Source organism: Bos grunniens, chromosome 10 (genome assembly GCF_055505025.1).
Source record: "Bos grunniens cultivar Pamir isolate PY7600 chromosome 10, Bosgru_T2T1.0, whole genome shotgun sequence".
Lineage (NCBI taxonomy): Eukaryota > Metazoa > Chordata > Mammalia > Artiodactyla > Bovidae > Bos > Bos grunniens.
Window position 1 is genome coordinate 44,911,248 of NC_141174.1, and position 17,872 is coordinate 44,929,119.

At 38.2% G+C, this 17,872-nt stretch overlaps 1 protein-coding gene across 1 annotated transcript in view; it reads left to right on the plus strand.

Moving 5' to 3' along the window:
- Nucleotides 1–17,872, plus strand: part of TMOD3 (tropomodulin 3) — an 88,728-nt gene that overhangs the window by 32,963 nt on the left and 37,893 nt on the right. The window contains exons 2-3 of the mRNA XM_086320952.1: nt 7,111–7,306; nt 12,419–12,575. Of these exons, the coding sequence (XP_086177078.1) occupies nt 7,181–7,306; nt 12,419–12,575 (283 nt within the window). The 5' untranslated portion in view covers nt 7,111–7,180. The remainder of the gene's footprint in view (nt 1–7,110; nt 7,307–12,418; nt 12,576–17,872) is intronic.

A 17,872-nucleotide genomic window follows, 5' to 3' on the forward strand; every position in this document is an offset into this window, starting at 1 on the left:
TTTGCATCAGGTGGCCAAAGTATTGAAGTTTCAGCTTCAGCATCAGTCCTTCCAATGAATATTCAGGACCGATTTCCTTTAAGATGGACGGGTTTGATCTCCTTGAATCCAAGGGACTCTCAAGAGTCTTCTCCAACACCACAGCTCAAAAGCATCAGTTCTTCAGCGCTCAGCTTTCTTTATAGTCAAACTCTCACATCCTTACATGACTATGGGAAAAACCATAGCTTTGACTAGATGGACCTTTGTTGGCAAAATACTGTCTCTGCTTTTTAATATGCTCTGTAGTGAGGTCATAACTTTTCTTCCAAGGAGCAAGCATCTTTTAATTTCATGGCTACAGACACCATCTGCAGTGATTTTGGAGCCCAGCAAAGTAAAGTCTGTCACAGTTTCCATTGTTTCCCCATCTATTTGCCATGAAGTGATGGGACCCAATGCCATGATCTTAGTTTTCTGAATGTTGAGTTTTAAGCCAACTCTCACTCTCCTCTTTCACTTTCATCAAGAGGCTCTTTAGTTCTTCTTTGCTTTCTGCTCTATGTGTGGTGTCATCTGCATATCTGAGGTTATTGATATTTCTCCCAGCAATCTTGATTGCAGCTTGTATTTCTCATGATGTACTCTGAAAATAAGTTAAATAAGCAGGGTGACAATATACAGCCTTGACCACTCCTTTCCCGATTTGGAACCAGTCTGTTGTTCCATGTCCAGTTCTAACGGTTGCTTCTTGACCTGCATATAGATTTACCAGGAGGAAGGTCAGGTGGTCTGGTTTTTCCATCTCTAAGAATTTTCCACAAGAATAATTAAAGCAGTTCTACCTGGTGCTAATGCAGTGATAAATATAAATGTAAATATGGCATCTGGAATCTCATAATAATGCTTCATTTAAAGTGATCCCAAAGATCTAGAATATAGCTATTAAAAAAAAAATCTAAATAGAAAGCTAAAATTTAAAACATCTGTCAAATGAGATGGCTGACAATCCATCTGGAAGTCAAGTGTGGAAAAGGAGAAGGATTCTAGAGACAGGTAATAACTGAAAAGAAGTTGGTTAATGGAATGAAGGCTTTTGGCAGAACATTCCAGGAGTTTCCCTGTGTTCCTTGGTATTGCTTCCAATAGTTGAATCCAGGGGAGCAGTGGTGGAGTGAAAAGGGAACCGCATCCTGGCAACAGCCCCTCTAGACTTTGGGGCTGTTCTAACAGAGCTCTCCAGCCTGTGAGCAGGGCAAGACAGCTGCCAGGAGGATGAGCCATCCGGGTGTCAGAATGTATATAGTCGGCTCCTCCAGAGCAGAGCAGTGACTCTCAAAGCCTGGTTCCAGACTGACTGCATCAGCACCAGCTGGCAGCTTGTTAAAAATGCAGCTTTTCAGCCCTACCCCTCTACCTACTCAATCAGGAAACTTGGGGTGGGGCCTCAGGGTGACGTTCTAACAAGCCCTCCAGGGGGTTCTGATTCACTCTAAAACTTGAAAACTGCTGCTCCAAAAAATGAGTCAAGGATAGAGAATTAAAGAGTCTGATCATACCAGAATTTCAAGTTTAAAAATTTTCTACTTCTGCCTGAAAGTTTACCTAATTGGCAAAACTAACTTTTGCTTATATACAACCTTAAAAAAAAATAACTATGAGACTATTATGTTAAAAAAAAAATCTATTCTTGTAGTGTGTAAATTGTGAAGTGTATTTTTATGAAATGGATTTTACATTAGCTTGGCGATTAAAAGAAGTTCCTGTAGACTCAGTGTAGATTTACGATACTTCCTCTAGGACACTGGTTGAAACCATTTAGCATTTGTTCTCCTTCCAATACACAGATGTCAAAGGGCAAGCAAGAGAGGACATGTTATCCATGGACAGAAAGCAGAGCTAAGCGCAGCTTCCATAGCTTCCCTTCCTAAGAAGTTCGAAGCTTCTCTTGCTAATGCTTGGCATATTGTCACTACACAGCTAATCCCCAGTGAAGGATGAGAGGTACAATCCGGTTAGGAATCTGAACGCTTTTGGTGAGTTTTGAGCAACGTTAGGTAGGATGAACTACCTGGAAGTTCTTCCCTCTTGGCAAAATTCCATAGTCTGAACTTAAAGGAAATGCCTTTGCATTGCTTTGAAAAGGAAAAAACAAGTCAAGGAAGTAAATTCCTTAGATAACTGAAAAACATTTTGATATGTTTTCCCCAAGAAATACCTTAATAAATTAGTAAGAGTTAAAATGGAAGAAGAGATTTGAAATGTATAACTGACAAAGATTAGTATCCAGAATATGGTAAAGAGTATCTACCCTGTTTTTAAAGATAACACAATATAAAAATGGGCAGAGGCTCTTCATAGAGTAAGGAACACCACTGCGTCTAAGTGACGAAGGCCAAGAGCATAAAAAGAGGCACAGCCTCTTCACAACTCAGCAAAATGCAAATTAAAACCGCAGTGAAACATCATTTCATATCCGCCAGAGTGGGTACAAATACCCCACGTCTGATAATACCAGTAGTTAGCAAGGATGAACAACATGAATTGTCATGCACTGAATCTTCCAGGAATCTAAATTGATACAACCACTTTGAAAGTAGTTTAACATTACCTAGTAAAGTTGGTAATACCATACCGTTGTCCCAGCAATTCCATTCCTAGCTTTGGACAACTTGGAGAAACTCTTGCACGTGTATACCAAGTAAATAGGCAACAAGCAGCCTATTTCACAGCAGAAAAATAGAGCAGGAAAGACTGCAGGTCTTCAGATGTCCATTTATACATTGGAATATTATATAGAAATGAAAAGGAAAGAATTTCAGCTCTAAATATGAATGCAAAGCAATGTTGAGTATAAAAAGCAAGTCATACTTGTGGACACGGTGTGGGGAGGGAGAGTGAGATGAATAAAGCAAGCATCAACATATACCCACTATCAGGTGCAGGATGGTAGCTAGTGAGAAGTTGCTTGTAGCACAGGGAGCCCAGTCTTGCGCTCTGTGATGACCTGGAGGGATGGGATGTGGGAGGGGAGGGAGGGAATGTTTGTATAATTATGGATGATTTGCATTGTTGTATGGCAGAAACCAACACAGCATTGTAAGAAATTTTTAAAATTAAATAAATATATCAGGAAAAAGAGAAGATACATAATGTACAAGTCCACATGTGTATATGTACCAAAAATAGCAAAACTAAAACTGTTTAAAGATATGTACATTTGAGGTAAAACTGTAAAGAAAGTAAGAGAATGATTAATTAAAAATTCAATACTTCATCTGGCTACTACTTCTAGAGGAAGGGATGGAAAGGGGAACATGAGAGTACTAGTAATGTTCTCTTTCTGAGGCTGGGTTGTATGTTCTCATGGTGTTCATTTTGTTAATCTTTAAGCAATACTATTCAGTGCTTTGTGTGACAGATTTTACTTTGGGATAAGGAGCCACTCTTGGAGTAATCTGTTCAGTCACTTTAAGGGATGTCATGTTCCAAACCTATAGATCCTGAGTGGCATGTAACATTGCCTTTGCCCCTAATGCCTCATTCCTATCATATTGCCCGCTACGGTACCTTATTAGTAAGACTGAAATGGAGCAGGACCCTATGGATATTGTCCTTCGTGTCCTCTACCTGCTTTTTTTCTGTGGAAACTATTTAGCTAAAGAATAAGTTTAATCAGAGAAGTGCGAACATGAAGAAACAAAGGAAAACAGTCAAAGGAGGCCAAATAACACTAGTTTAGCCATTAAGCAAAGTCAGGGACTTTCAGTTCCTCCTCAAGGGCTGTATGTATGTGTTAGTCACTCAATTATGTCTGACTCTTTACTACCCCATGGACTGTAGCCCACCAGGCTCTTCTGTCCCTGGAATTCTCCAGGTAGGAATACTGGAGTGGGTAGCCATTCCCTTCTCCAGGGATCTTCCTGAACTAGAGATTGAACCCAGGTCTCCTGCACTGCAGGCAGATTCTTTACTGTAAGCTACAATAAATTCCAGGAACAGAGGGGCCTGGCAAGCTAGAGTCCATAGGGTTGCAAAGGGTCAGACATGACTGACACATACACAAGGGTTGTAGATAATGTTTTGAGCCATGTCCTGTGAGCTGTAATAGATACTGAAACCCCCACCAGTGGAGAAGTTAGTTACATGATGACCAGATTGTAGCCAAGACTTAAGTTGACACAATTCCAAGAGCTGGCCTTAAGAAATGGAAACCAACCAACCCTGGAACTAAAGATTAACTGTACTTAAAACATATCAAGATGATGCTGATCAGACCACCAATGACCAATTTCAGATGCCTGTCAGAGGTGACTGTGCTGTTTCTGTATGTAGCCCCCTCCCTTGGCCTATAAAAGCTCTAGCCCACTGATTGTTGGCCGGGAGAGTGGGGGTTGGCCTTTGGACAACCCCCACCCCCAGCTTCTGGCATCCAAAATAAAGCAAAGTGTCCTTTTCACCAACCTTGCCTCTTTATTGGCTTTTAAGCAGTGAGCAGCTGAACCCCACTTTTGCAGGATGACCGTTTATTTTATGGCCCAAGCTGGAACACTTGAGAGTAAGGTGAGGGGATGCTCAAAATAATTAATACTTATTTCTTTGAAGTATTTATTAAGCACAGTGTTGGCTTTATTGTATGCTATAAACCTCATGGCAAACAGATGGGGAAATGATCGACAGTGAGAGACTTTTATTTTTTGGGGCTACAAAATCACTGCAAATGGTGACTGCAGCCATGAAATTAAAAGATGCTTGCTCCTTGGAAGAAAAGCTATGACCAACCTAGACACAATATTCAAAAGCAGAGACACTACTTTGCCAGTCAAAGCTATGGTTTTTCCAGTAGTCATGGGTGGATGTGAGAGTTGGACTATAAAGAAAGCTGAGTGTCAAAGAATTGATGCTTTTGAACTCTGGTGTTAGAGAAGACTCTTGAGAGTCCTTTGGACTGCAAGGAGATTCAACCAGTCCATCCTAAAGGAAATTAGTCCTGAATATTTATTGGAAGGACTGATGCTGAAGCTGAAACTCCAGTGCTTTGGCCACTTGATGTGAAGAACTGACTCATTTGAAAAGACCGTAATGCTGGGAAAGATTGAAGGCAGGAGGAGAAGGGGAGGACAGAGGATGAGATGGTTGGATGGCATCACCGATGAACATGAGTTTGAGTAAACTCTGGGAGTTGGTGATGGACAGGGAATCCTGGCGTGCTGCAGTCCATGGGGTCACAAAGAGTCAGATATGACTGAGTAACTGAACTGAACTGATAAACCTCAAAAATATGTTAAACTACATTAAAGACTTTTTGAATTGATTGTTCAAACATTAAAAAATAGCAAAAGCTGATTACTCTTAGTACATATTCATGTACTTATCAGTTTCTTACCCTTATCTGTCTCAAATACCATATCACTGATACTTTAATGAAGGAAGTATTTTTTCAAAATGTTTTCTATTTTTTCCTCTGTAGTTACCTGCCACCTTCTTTAAAATTGCATTTTATGGTTAATATATTTGAAAGTGCTAATACCTTCTATTGAATAGTCTCCACAAACTTTATTGTTTTTAGTTGAGAAGATACACTCCCTGGATGCTTGGTAAGCATGTATTCTTAAAGTTGAAAGTACAGAGGAGGTTTACCAAGCTTAGTAATGACAATAATGATAATAATTATGTGTTCAAAAAAGCGAAAAATAATCCAGGGTTGCTGCTAAACCAGATGAGGTGCCAGCAGAACAGGTGTAAGCCAGACCCATCTAGGGCTGTTATACAAAATGCCTCTAATTTAACATCTGTGTAAGTACAGCTCCATTTATTTGCTTGTTATTGGACCCAGATGTTTGCTAGCTGACAGACCCCTGTAGTGAACCTTCCTTTCTTCGTAGGAGATGAAAACACATAAAAGGATCCATAAAGTGTTGCTAGTTTGAGGAGGAAAATGTATTAGTAAAAATATTAAGTTAGGAGAAATTGGGAGAAGGGAGTAGAAAGTGTATCTCAACTTTAAAGTACTGGGCGTTTTACAGCCGAAAAATTTAGCCACATCGCTAAGTCTCAGGATTATTTCTTAATCACACAGAAACATTTGTGAGAAAAATGATCCACATATGTAGCTAGAATTTATAGAAATACTTCATTTTTATTTCATACTTTTTGTGATTCTTATTTTAAGTATTTTTTTCCTGTGGTACAGTCCTGCTGTATCTGGAAAGATGCTGCTTTTTGAGTCACTTCAGAGCTGTTTGGGAGGGATGGACATGGTGAGGAAATGGTGAGATCCTTTCCTATCACCAGACCCACCTGACCAATCTTTCCGGTCAGTGGATGACATATTGTAGCATAGTATTGAGTTTTTTTCTAAAGCATTTTTCAGAATGCTATGTCGTTTTTTTTTTTTGTTTTTTTTTTTTTACTTTAAAGATGCCTTTTCCTAATAATGTTAGTATGTATTGTTTAGAATATATATAATATTTCATATTTAAAAAATAATCAGTACACTTTCTTCAGAATTTTATTTCAACTTGGAATCTAGATTACTTTGCCAAATAAATGTATTATTTTCATAATGCAGCAAAATATAAATTAGAAGGAAAAAATGCCTTATCAAAAATATTTTTAAAATGCACCTTCTCATTTTTTTCCAATGGCCACTTCTCCTGTGGAAAGTATATTAATATCCCCTCTACATTGAGTCAAAATAATGTTCTTCTAAGCAGTTTATAGCAAAACAAGCATACCTCAAACATACTGTGCTTAAACAAAGTACTCTGGTAGCGCTCATTTGAAAACCATTGATGGAAAAAATTATATTTTGATACATAAATTCTTCCCCCCTAAAACTCAGTTATCAGGAAATCTAAGTACTATCAAGAAGCTGTTTTGATGGATTTGAATTTTATTTGTTCTTTCACCTCTTTCTTCCTAGTTGTGGCTTTCTCTTTTCAGTTGGTTGCTTTTTGTCAACAAAAGACAAAAGGTAAAGGCATTTAATGATTCATAGAGGAGGGTAGTGCGTGATATATGGTCAAAGAATTTACCATACATGGAAATTACATTTCACTTAACCTAGAATAGATCGAAGTAAGGTGGACATGACATAACATTTTAAATGTTTTTGTTTTCTCTCCATAGTTTTGAGAAAAAAAATCACTTCTCAGTGTACTGGATAGCAAAAATTAAGTGACTTCCTCTACTGCAAACCATGGCACTGTCGTTCCGGAAGGACTTAGAAAAATACAAGGATCTGGATGAAGACGAACTCCTTGGGAATCTGTCAGAAGTAGAACTGAAACAACTGGAAACTGTTCTGGATGATCTTGACCCTGAGGTAGGTGCTAGGTCATAAAGAGAAATGAAATAATTTTTGAAACCCTTTGATACTAAGTAGCTGCCTTCAAGCACTTATCTTTTTCATGGCTTTTCCCTGACACTGCCCTCCCACTCCTCCTCTTTATCCAAATAAACTTTTGCCTCTTCAGTTCCCCCACTTTTGCCTTGTATATCTAGTAACATAACTAGTCTAAGCATTTTTTCCAACGTTTTTATTTTCAAACATATCCCGAAATTTTCTCCCTTTTAAGAAATCTTTTCTCTCTGGGCAGGGAACAATGTTTTGGGTAAAATACAGCATATGCCAGCCTCTGTGCCTCTTCAGGGCTTCTATATCAGGATGGTTGCGGTGTAGAAAGTGTCTCTAGAAGGTTCTTCATGACCTTAAATCTAATGCTTACTTTTCTGAAAGATGCTGAACAAACTGGATCAAGGTTTCCAGTCATTGGTAGAATAGATCTAAGTAGACTGTGGGCAGTACTGCAATCCATGTAAAGCAGACCTGAATATATGTTTTGTTTTGCAAAATGGATGTTGTTTATCTTATACATTACTTAAGGCTAAGGTAGAGATCCTTGATCCTTGAATATTATTAATCCCTGATACGTTTCCGGGGGTAGCAGCAGTTGGGTGGGGGGGTGAAGGTAAGTGGCAGTGAGGGGAGAACACTGAGTTTATGCCTTCCTAATCTGAAGGTAATGACTATTTGCTGGGCTTCTTTTCTTTACCATGTTTTATTATGCCAAGACATTGATTTTTAGTGCCTTTTACGGATTGTAGTAGAGTTTGTTTTATGAAAGTGTTCTTGTCACTACCACACGTTTATTTCCTGCTAGAATATTTTTTAAATTTTATTGAGCATTACACTCCTATTCTCAGCATTACTTCAGCACTTGGTTAATGTGTCTGTACTACAGATCAAATCCCTTAACCATAATTGTTATTGTAAGGAAGATTTTTTAGTGCACCTAAGTCTGTAGGATAACTCAGAATAACAGTGCTCTTTTGCATGTCACAGCAGAATCTTCCCCAGGCATTTCAACCTGTCAGACCTATTTGAATCAAACAGTAGGAACATAAAGCTTTCATCTAGTCCAGAGTTTCTCAGCCTTGGCACTGTTGACATTTGGGGCTGGGTAATTCTTTGCTGTAGGCTGTCTGATGCATTATAGGATGTTTAGCAGCATCCTAGACCCCTGCTCACTACATACTAATAGCACACCCTCCTGTTTTAAAATGTACCTGGGATTTTGTTTTAATCAGGTCTGGTAAGATGACATGTAAGAATAACTTACTTGAAGGAAGAGTTTATTACTTACAGTTCCCAACAGCAGGAGGCACACCAAGCTGCACAGGGCCACCAGGGGAAGCAGGGGGTTGGCCAGGAGTCAGAAGGAATGAGGAGCAAGTATGGCCTAGAACATGTATTGTGCTTTCCAAGGGAAAAAATAGGTGAGACAGAGTAAGCAAGCGTGGGCAAGCGTAGGATTGGGCAGTTTGAATAATTTCAGTGTCTCTGGGCTACAGGAGTGGCTTCTAGTTATCTGGTATCTGGTCCTGGGCCGATTTAGGGCAGAGCAAGTATTGGCTTTGTGTGTGAGAGGTAGAAGAGGTGGTTGGGGATGTAGTCTCTGGTTTCGTATGAAAGGCACACTGATGATAGACAGAGTTGTTTGCTATCCATAGGAACTGGTTAGCCCTGCGAGGGGCGTGCTTTCCAGGATTAGCAAGGCCCCCACAATGTCAAAGCATCCTAAAATACAGAAAATTTAAAATATGGTTAACATGCTTTCCTGCCAGTTGTGACGATCAAAAATATTTCCAGATCTTGCCAGTCGTCCCCTGGGGTACAAAAACACCCTTAGTTGAGAAAAATTGACCTAGCTCTTGTCCTCTGTTTCACAGATAGAAAACAAAAAGTTAGGTGACTTGCCTCAGTTTTACAATTGTGGAAAGACCTGAGACTAGATCCTTCACTACCTGATTGATGCCTGGTAGAGTCTGGTGGGCTTTCTGTTAAATGACAGTGAGTCCCCTTTAATTTGTGCCTTATGCTGTAGGTCTAAAAGCTGATGGCTTTTATTTTCTTATTTGGAAATCCATGGCCTGCTTCTTGTATGGAGAGACTTGAGTTCTAACTTTTGGATGTATTTTGTAAACTCCCCAATCCTAGTTGTGACTCCCTGACCCCTGGTACTATTAGTTGAGACTAGAAGAACAGTGATGTTTATTGACAGCTTGATGCAGTGTGAATATGATATTTCATTATAAATATTTTGGAGGGCTATTTTACTTTCCTTATGCTACATTCAGTTTACTCATTTGCTAACTTAAATGTTTTTTGAAACTTCTGTCTCCAAAAGACAGCCAATCAGTCTAGGCAAAAGCTATTTTTTCAGTTCTAAACTGGGAATTAATTATTATAACAGCATTTCACTGTAAGGGAGAAGCATGTAATTTTAATGAGATTTTTATCTATTTATTAATAGATAAAATATATTTTTATCTGTTAAGTAATTATGATCTATTAACTTACTCGATTAAAGTGTACTTCTAATAAAACTTAGCTTTTGGCCTCCAAAGCCAGATAGCTCATTTATTTTGTGGTCAAAAACTGTATTTAAGGAGCCAGGATTCCAGCTAATGTATCATTTAAAACCTGTATGTTTAATATGGGCTTAAATAGGCAGGTGGAACACTGCAACTCTATTGCTACCACCATGAAATAGCAGTATATGTATAAGGGTCTTATTGATAGTGAAGGCAAGTAGCTTGTATTAATTTGCCTTAATGAGCATTTTTCTTTAAAAATATCCTTGGGATTTCCCTAGTGAACTAGTGGTTAAGACTGCGCCTTCCAATGCAGGGAGTGAGAGTTTGACCCCTTGTCCAGTAGGTAAGATTCCACATGCTTTGAGGCCAAAAGAATCAGAATATAAAACAGAAGCAATGCTGTAACAAATTCAGTAAAGGCTTTAAAATGGTCAACATCAAAACAATCTTTTTTAAAAAAGTATTCTCAAATCCTTATTCAGGGCCTACCTGATGGTCCAGTGGCTAGGACTCCATGCTCTCAATGCAAGGGGCGCAGGTTTGATCCCTGGTCAGGAAACCAGGTCCCACATGGGGCAGCTAAATATCCTGCATGCCACAACTAAAGATCCCATGTGCCGCAATGAAGGTCAGAGGTGCCAAGTGCTGTAACTGGGACCTGGCACAACCAAATGAATACATAAATGTATTTTTAAAGTCTTTATTCAATAACTATTGGAGGTGGGAAGCAACCTATATATCTCAGGTACTATGCTAGGCTTAGGGATGCAAGAGTGATCTAAACAAAAGCATGGTCTTTGCCCTCATGAGACAGGCTGGTAGGAGTTGGGGGAGTTAGACATTAATCAAATAATCAAGCCTATAAGAGCATATAATGGGAGGTCAGGAAAAGTTTTCCGTGGAGGGATGAAGCTACATTCTGGAAAATGAATAACAAAAAAGTATGGACAGAGCGTCCCAGGGAAGGAAGTACATGGCAGGTAAAAGGGAGGAGCAGGGCTGATGTAGCTAGAATGGAGAGGGTGTGTGAGGTGAGGCTGGGGTAACCTCTAGGGTGGGGGGATGGGGTGGAGTGAAGGTTGAAGAGTATTTGGCAACTGATCCAGGGAGACCAGTTGAGAGGCCTCTGTAATTTTCCATCCCAGCTTGGATCGTAGTATAGACCAGAGTAATTGTCTGGTCTACAATTAGAGGTGGAGGAAGGTTAGACAGCTCTTTAGGAAGTAAAAATGGCAGGATTGTTGGTTGAGAATGGTTTCCTCATGTGAAGCTCTTGCCTTGATTTCAAAGCCAGAGGGTAGACATCTTGTGTTTCTTTTTTTTTGTTCTTATAGACAGTTTTGTGTTGTAGAAACATTTTTGGTGCATGGTGAGGAACAGATCTCTTTTGTATTTCATCTTGAAAGATGAACTTTTGTGTAATACATGCAAAATTACATGAAGAAAACACAAAAGATGAATTTTATGAAAATTATTGTGGATTTCAGCAAATGGCCAGAGTTGAAATGCCATACCATATTTTTAGTTATACAATGAAAATTTGTTTTTATCATTATCCATATAAGATTACCCCAATGAAAAATGATCTTAAAACAGCCAGGAGATTCAACATCCTCACAAATATTGGGAGGTACTTCATAACAGAGTTGGCCCTTTTATGTGACTTTTTGTCTGCCTCCCGTTTTCAAAGCAAAGAATACTTAAGAACTGTGAGACAAGGTAATATCACCTCTTTGGTTTTTGACAAGCAAAAGGATGACCCTTTTGTCATTGTCTAGTCACTGCTTGTCATTCTTGGGCTTAGTGAAAATACAGAGTAGGACCTAAAAAAGAAAACTTTAGTCCATCGCCTCCCACCTCTCCCCCAACTGTCAGTTGCTCCGTGCACTCAAAAAGTCTGTACCCATGTGGAAACCTAGGGATATAACTCTGGCCATAAGAATCTCTGAGTGTCTTAGTGCACGAGTAGCCAATGACAGTGGTTGCTCCAAATACATCCTAGTTCCGATGTATACACACATACGTCCATATAGAAGTTGAACACGTTGCATTTAAACACAAACATGTAAATGTTAATTGCCTGATATCCTGTATAGATATACTGTATGTATACATAGTTTTCTTGTGAAAAAAATCTTTATGATGAAATAGACATTGTGAAGGACTATGATGTATATAGTCATTTAGCATTCTTTTGCAATGAATGTTACAATATTTTCTGTATATACATATATGTTGAGCTGTTATTAAGCATCACAAACTATTTTTTGTTACTGTCCCAGGACACTTAAAAAATAAAGGGTGTTTCCTGCTAGTAGAATACTCTCTGAAGAAGAGGTGCTATGCCTATTTAAATAATAGTATAAGTTAATTTTACCTAATTTTAAAAAACTTCATTTGGAATACTTTTATGTTGCTGCCCTCGAACCCTATGATGAAGTCTTTAATGCCTATATCTCATTCTAGTCTATAATTCTTTCTTAGATGGGTAACATCTGGACGCATACAGCATTAGCGTTCTTGCTGGTCATAATGGCTGATTCATTCTCTTTGGCAGAACGCCCTTCTGCCTGCAGGGTTCCGGCAGAAGAACCAGACATCAAAGTCTGCCACAGGGCCATTTGATCGAGAACACCTCCTTTCATATCTGGAGAAGGAAGCTTTGGAGCATAAGGACAGGGAAGACTATGTGCCCTACACTGGAGAAAAAAAAGGTAAGTACAAAACTTTGAAGCACAAAACATGATTCAGTAGCACTTGATTTTTTTTTCTTATAGGTAGAACTGAAGAAAATATTTTTAAAGCTGCATCATGGATAGCCTCAAAGATATAATACTGTTGACTTTAAAAATTATTAGGTAATTTGGGCATTTCTTTTACGTTCAATAACTTGGCCCATAAGTTCCTTGTTAATGATTTGTTAGTGAGGTTTTATTACATAGTGATTTTTAGTTCTCTGAGGAACTCTTTAGTTCTCAACTGTAACAGATACTAAAAGTTAACTGAGGTAAAATTTTAAATGGAATACTACATTACAAAATGCAGTGATGTCAAAGTGCCACTCAACCCTAACTCTTAAGTTTAAAGTGGAATGCCATTAAAAAAAATTCAGGTCATATTTTCAAAGACTCTTTTTAAGACCCTACAGCCTTCTTTATTAATTCAATGATTCATAACCATTATAATTTTAATTATCAATGCTTCATAATTATTACTTTGGGAAATTCTTCGAGAACAGGTCCTTCCCACTAAAGATTTTGACCTTAGCTGGCCTCAGTGGAGAACGAGTACAGCTATTTTTTTTAAAGCTCTCTATATAATAATATTTCAGAGAAGGCAATGGCACCCTACTCCAGTACTTTTGCCTAGAAAATCCCATGGACGGAGGAGCCTGGTAGGCTGCAGTCCATGGGGTCGCTAAGAGTCAGACAGGACTCAGCGACTTCACTTTCACTTTTCACTTTCATGCATTGGAGAAGGAAATGGCAACCCACTCCAATGTTCTTGCCTGGAGAATCCCAGGGACGGGGGAGCCTCATGGGCTGCCGTCTATGGGGTCTCACAGAGTCGGACACAACTGAAGCGACTTAGCAGCAGTAGCAGCAGCATATAATAATATTTAACATGAAATAGGTTGTTTCTCAGCTTTCAATACAGGTTGGCCCGAGAAGCCAGATTCTGCTTGCTTTCTGTTGAGAATACTGTGCATGGAGCACTGGGGAATGGTGGCAGCAGTAGAGCTGATCTTCAGTTCTTCCAGGCACTGCTTTGACATCTGAATCCTTCATAGACCAGGCAGGGAGAATGGTTAGAGCATGGTGCTTTCTCCTAGGGAGGCTTTAGCTTTTTATTCAGGAAGGAAGCCATTCTCAAGAATATGGCCACAGCCCTGTCACAGGGTTACCCCTTAGCTACAGGCAAAGGGAGAAAATTCATTTTAGCATTTTCATCTCTGTAATAGACAAAGGTTGTGGATGGCTTTTGAATCAGTATTCACAAAGTCTGCATCAGGCCTTTTCAAAATTACCTATTATCCCCAACTCCTTTGCTCTTTTTATCAACCCCATATCCACCTCATCTCTAGTTGAGAATCAGTGCCTTACTTAGATACTTATATTTGTCAGTGTTCTACAGAGAAAGAAAACCAAAAGGGTGTGTGTGTCTGTGTGTAGAGACAGATTTATTTATTCATTTGTTCATTCATTCCTTTTTGTAAAAATTGAGGTATAGTTGATATATGAAATAGAAGTTTCAGGTATATAACACAGTGATTCACATTTTTTAAGGGTGATACTTCATTTGGTTATTAAAAGTGATTCACATTTTTAAAGGTGATACTTCATTTGGTTATTAAAAATATTAGCTATATTCCCTGTGCTGTATAATGTATCCTTGTAGCCTGTTTATTTTATACATAATGTGTGTGTCTGTGTGTTCATTTGTGTCTACCTCTTTGCAACCCCATGGACTGTAGCACACCAGGCTTCTCTGTCTATGAAATTTTTCAGGCAAGAATACTGGAATGGGTTGCCATTTCCTACTCCAGGGGATCTTCCTGACCCAGGAATCAAACCCACATCTCTTGAGTCTCCTGCACTGGCAGGCAGATGCTTGACCACTGAGCCACCTGGGAAGCCCACACATAGTAGTTATGCCTATTAATACCCTGTCCCTATTTTTCCCCTCCCCCTGTCTTCCCCTGCTGGTAACCACTAGTTTGTCTTCTGTATCTGTGAGTCTGCTGCTTTTTTGTTATATTCACTAGTATATTCTCTGTTTTTTAGATTCTACATGTAAGTGATAACATACAGTATTTGTCTTTGTCTGACTTACTTCACTAAGCATAATACCATCTGAGTTTATCTGTTTTGTTTCAGATGGCAAGATTTCATTTTTTTTTTTTTATAGCTGAGTAGTATTCCATTGTGCATACATACCACAACTTCTTTATCTGTTCATTTGCTGATGAACACTTAGGTTGCTCCCATGTCTTGGCTGTTGTGTTATAAATAATGCTGCTGTGAATACTGAGTGCATGTGTCTTTTTGGATTAGCATTTTTATTTTTTTCAGATATATACCCAGGAGTGGAATTGCTGGATCATATGGTAGTTCTGTTTGCAGTTTTTTGAGGAACCTCCATACTGTTCCACAGTGGCTACCCCAATTTACATTCTCACCAAGGGTTCCCTTTTCTCTACATCCTTACCAACTTTTGTTATTTGTATTCTTTTTGATGATAGTCATTCTGACAGGTGTGGTGTGATATCTCATTATGATTTTAATTTGCATTTCTCTGATGATTAATGATGTTGACATGTGCCTGTTGGCCATATGTTTGTCTTCTTTGGGAAAATGTCTCTTTAGGCCTTTTGTCCATTTTTAATTTTTTTTTTTTGATGTGTTTTATGAGCTATTTATGTATTTTGGGTAGTAACTCTTTATCAGTCATATCATTTGCAGATTTTTTTTCCCATTCAGTAGGTTGTCTTTTCATCTAGTTGGTGATTTCCTTTGCTGTGCAAAAAGCTTTCAAGTTTAATTACATCCTTTTGTTTATTTTTGCTTTTCCTTTGCCTTAGGGGACAGATCCAAAAAAGGACTGCTAGGATTTATATTAAAGAGTATTCTGTGTATGTTTTCTTCTGGGATTTTTATGGTTTCCAGTCAGACATTTAGGTCTTTAATCCATTTTGAGTTTATTTTTGTATATGGTGTTAGAGAATGTTGTAATTATATTATTTTACAAGTAACTGGCTAGTTTCCCCAGCACCACGTATTGAAGAGACTGTCTTTTCTCTGTTGCATGTTCTTGCCTCTTTTATCATAGAAGATTTGACCATAAGTGCATGGGTTTATTTATGGGCTCTCTATTCTTTTCATTTGATCTATGTTTCTCTTTTTGTGCCAACACCATGCTGTTTTGATACCTGTGGCTTTGTAGTATAGTCTGAAGTCAAGGGAGCCTGATTCCTCCAGCTTCATTTTTATTTCTCAAGATTGTTTTAGCTATTAGGGGGTCTTTTGTGTTTCCATATAAATTTTAAAATTATTTGTTGTAATTCTGTAAAAAAGAAAAAATGCCTTTGATACTTTGATAGGGATTACATTGAATCTGTAGATAGCCTTGGGGAGTATGATCATTTTAACAATATTAATTATTTGAATTCATGAACATAGTATGTCTTTCCATCCGTTTGTGTTGTCTTCAGTATCTTTCCTCATTGTCTTAAAGTTTTCTGAGTACAGGTCTTTTACCTCCTTAGGCAGGTTTGTTCCTAAGTATTTTATTCTTTGATGCAGTTGTATAATAGGTTGTTTCCTCAGTGAAAATAGATTTATTATAAGGAATTGGCTCATGTGATTATGGAGGCTTAGTAAGTCTAATATCTGCCAAATAGGCTGGCAGGCTGGAGACCCAGGGAAGAGTTACAGTTGTAGCCCAAAGGCAGTCTTCTGTCAAAATTCCTTCTTGCTCTCAGTGAAGATCAGCCTTTGTTCTGTTAAGGCCATCGACTGATAGTAAGACCCACCACATTATTGCTTCCTCAAAGACTACTGGTTTCAATGTTAATCTCATCCAAAAAATGCTTTCACAGAAACTTCTAGAATAATATTTGACCAAATAGCTGGGCACCATGCTCAGCCAAATTGGCGTATAAAATTAACCGTCACACTGCTGTAATGCTGGGTATGTCATGTTCGTCAGGTGTTTGGGGGCCAGAAAAGGCACTGAAAACCAATGCCTAGTTTTGAAGTGTGGAAAATCACAAAGACAGAAAAAGCATCAATTTCTTTGCATTTGTCAAAGAAAAGACTGCTGGCTATATTTTCATATGTACAGCCATACTTGTAACACTATTTAAAGCTTCAGTCCTGTTTATATAGAGGAACATAATTTTATAAGACTGCTTTTTACAATTATGTGCATTTCATATGGACTCAGGGTGTTAATGAGGAAGAACGGATGTAAGAAACAAAAGGAGAGATGTAAGAAAGATATGGTGGGAAAAATATAGAATTTGAGGACAAGAAGAGAAAAGAAGAGATGTGAAAGAGCTGCATTTGTCCTCAGCTGACCCAGGAAGCTCCCCAGTATGCTCTTGTGTTATCATCTCCAGTTATCTCGAAAAAGATCTTGGAGGGTTAGAGGAGATAGGAAAGAAGGCAGAGAATTGTGGAAAATAAGAAAATATCAAAAGGGAGAAATGATAGAGGTGGGGAATATGGTGATGATAGAAAAAAAATATTATATCCTTAACTATAATAGTTTTTGTTTCCTTTTATATAATCTTTTTTCTTATTTTTTACTTTGCATTGTAAATGGGTATGAAATAAATGGAACTGGCTGAATTAAAAAGTAATTTTGCATTCACAATTAGTGGTTTTCATTTTATAATACATTCAGTATTTTTACTGCCTCTTTCACCATATATGTCTGTTCAGTACTATTTATAGGCAGCTATGATGCAGTGATTAGCACCACATCATTTTAAAAAATCAAGTTTTTATTGAAGTGTAACATAGTTACAGAATATGCCCAAATAAGGAGGATACAAATCAATGAACTATATAGTGAGCACACTCATGTAATCACCGCCAGGTCAAGACATCAGCACCTCCAGAAAGTCCCTTCATGCTTCCTCCCAGTCACTTGTCTTTCTTCTTCCCAAAGGTAACCACTGTCATAACTTTTAATACAGTCATTAGTTCTGCTTATTTTGACATTTGTGTAGATGGACTCATATAACCTGCATATCTGCTCTGCCTACTTCATATAGTTTTTGAGAGGATCAAATTTGTTCATGAATATAGTGAAAAATCAGTGTTAAAAATCTTTTATAGTGTAATCATTGTACAGGGTCATAAGGTGTTGTTACCAAATAAGAGATTTCCATTCTCTGTCATGGAGGAGTGGTTCAGAACCACAAACATAAGTGTCTGTGTGTATGTTTTTAAAGATTTATTGATTTATTTTATATTTTGACTGTGGTGGATCTTCATTGCTGATG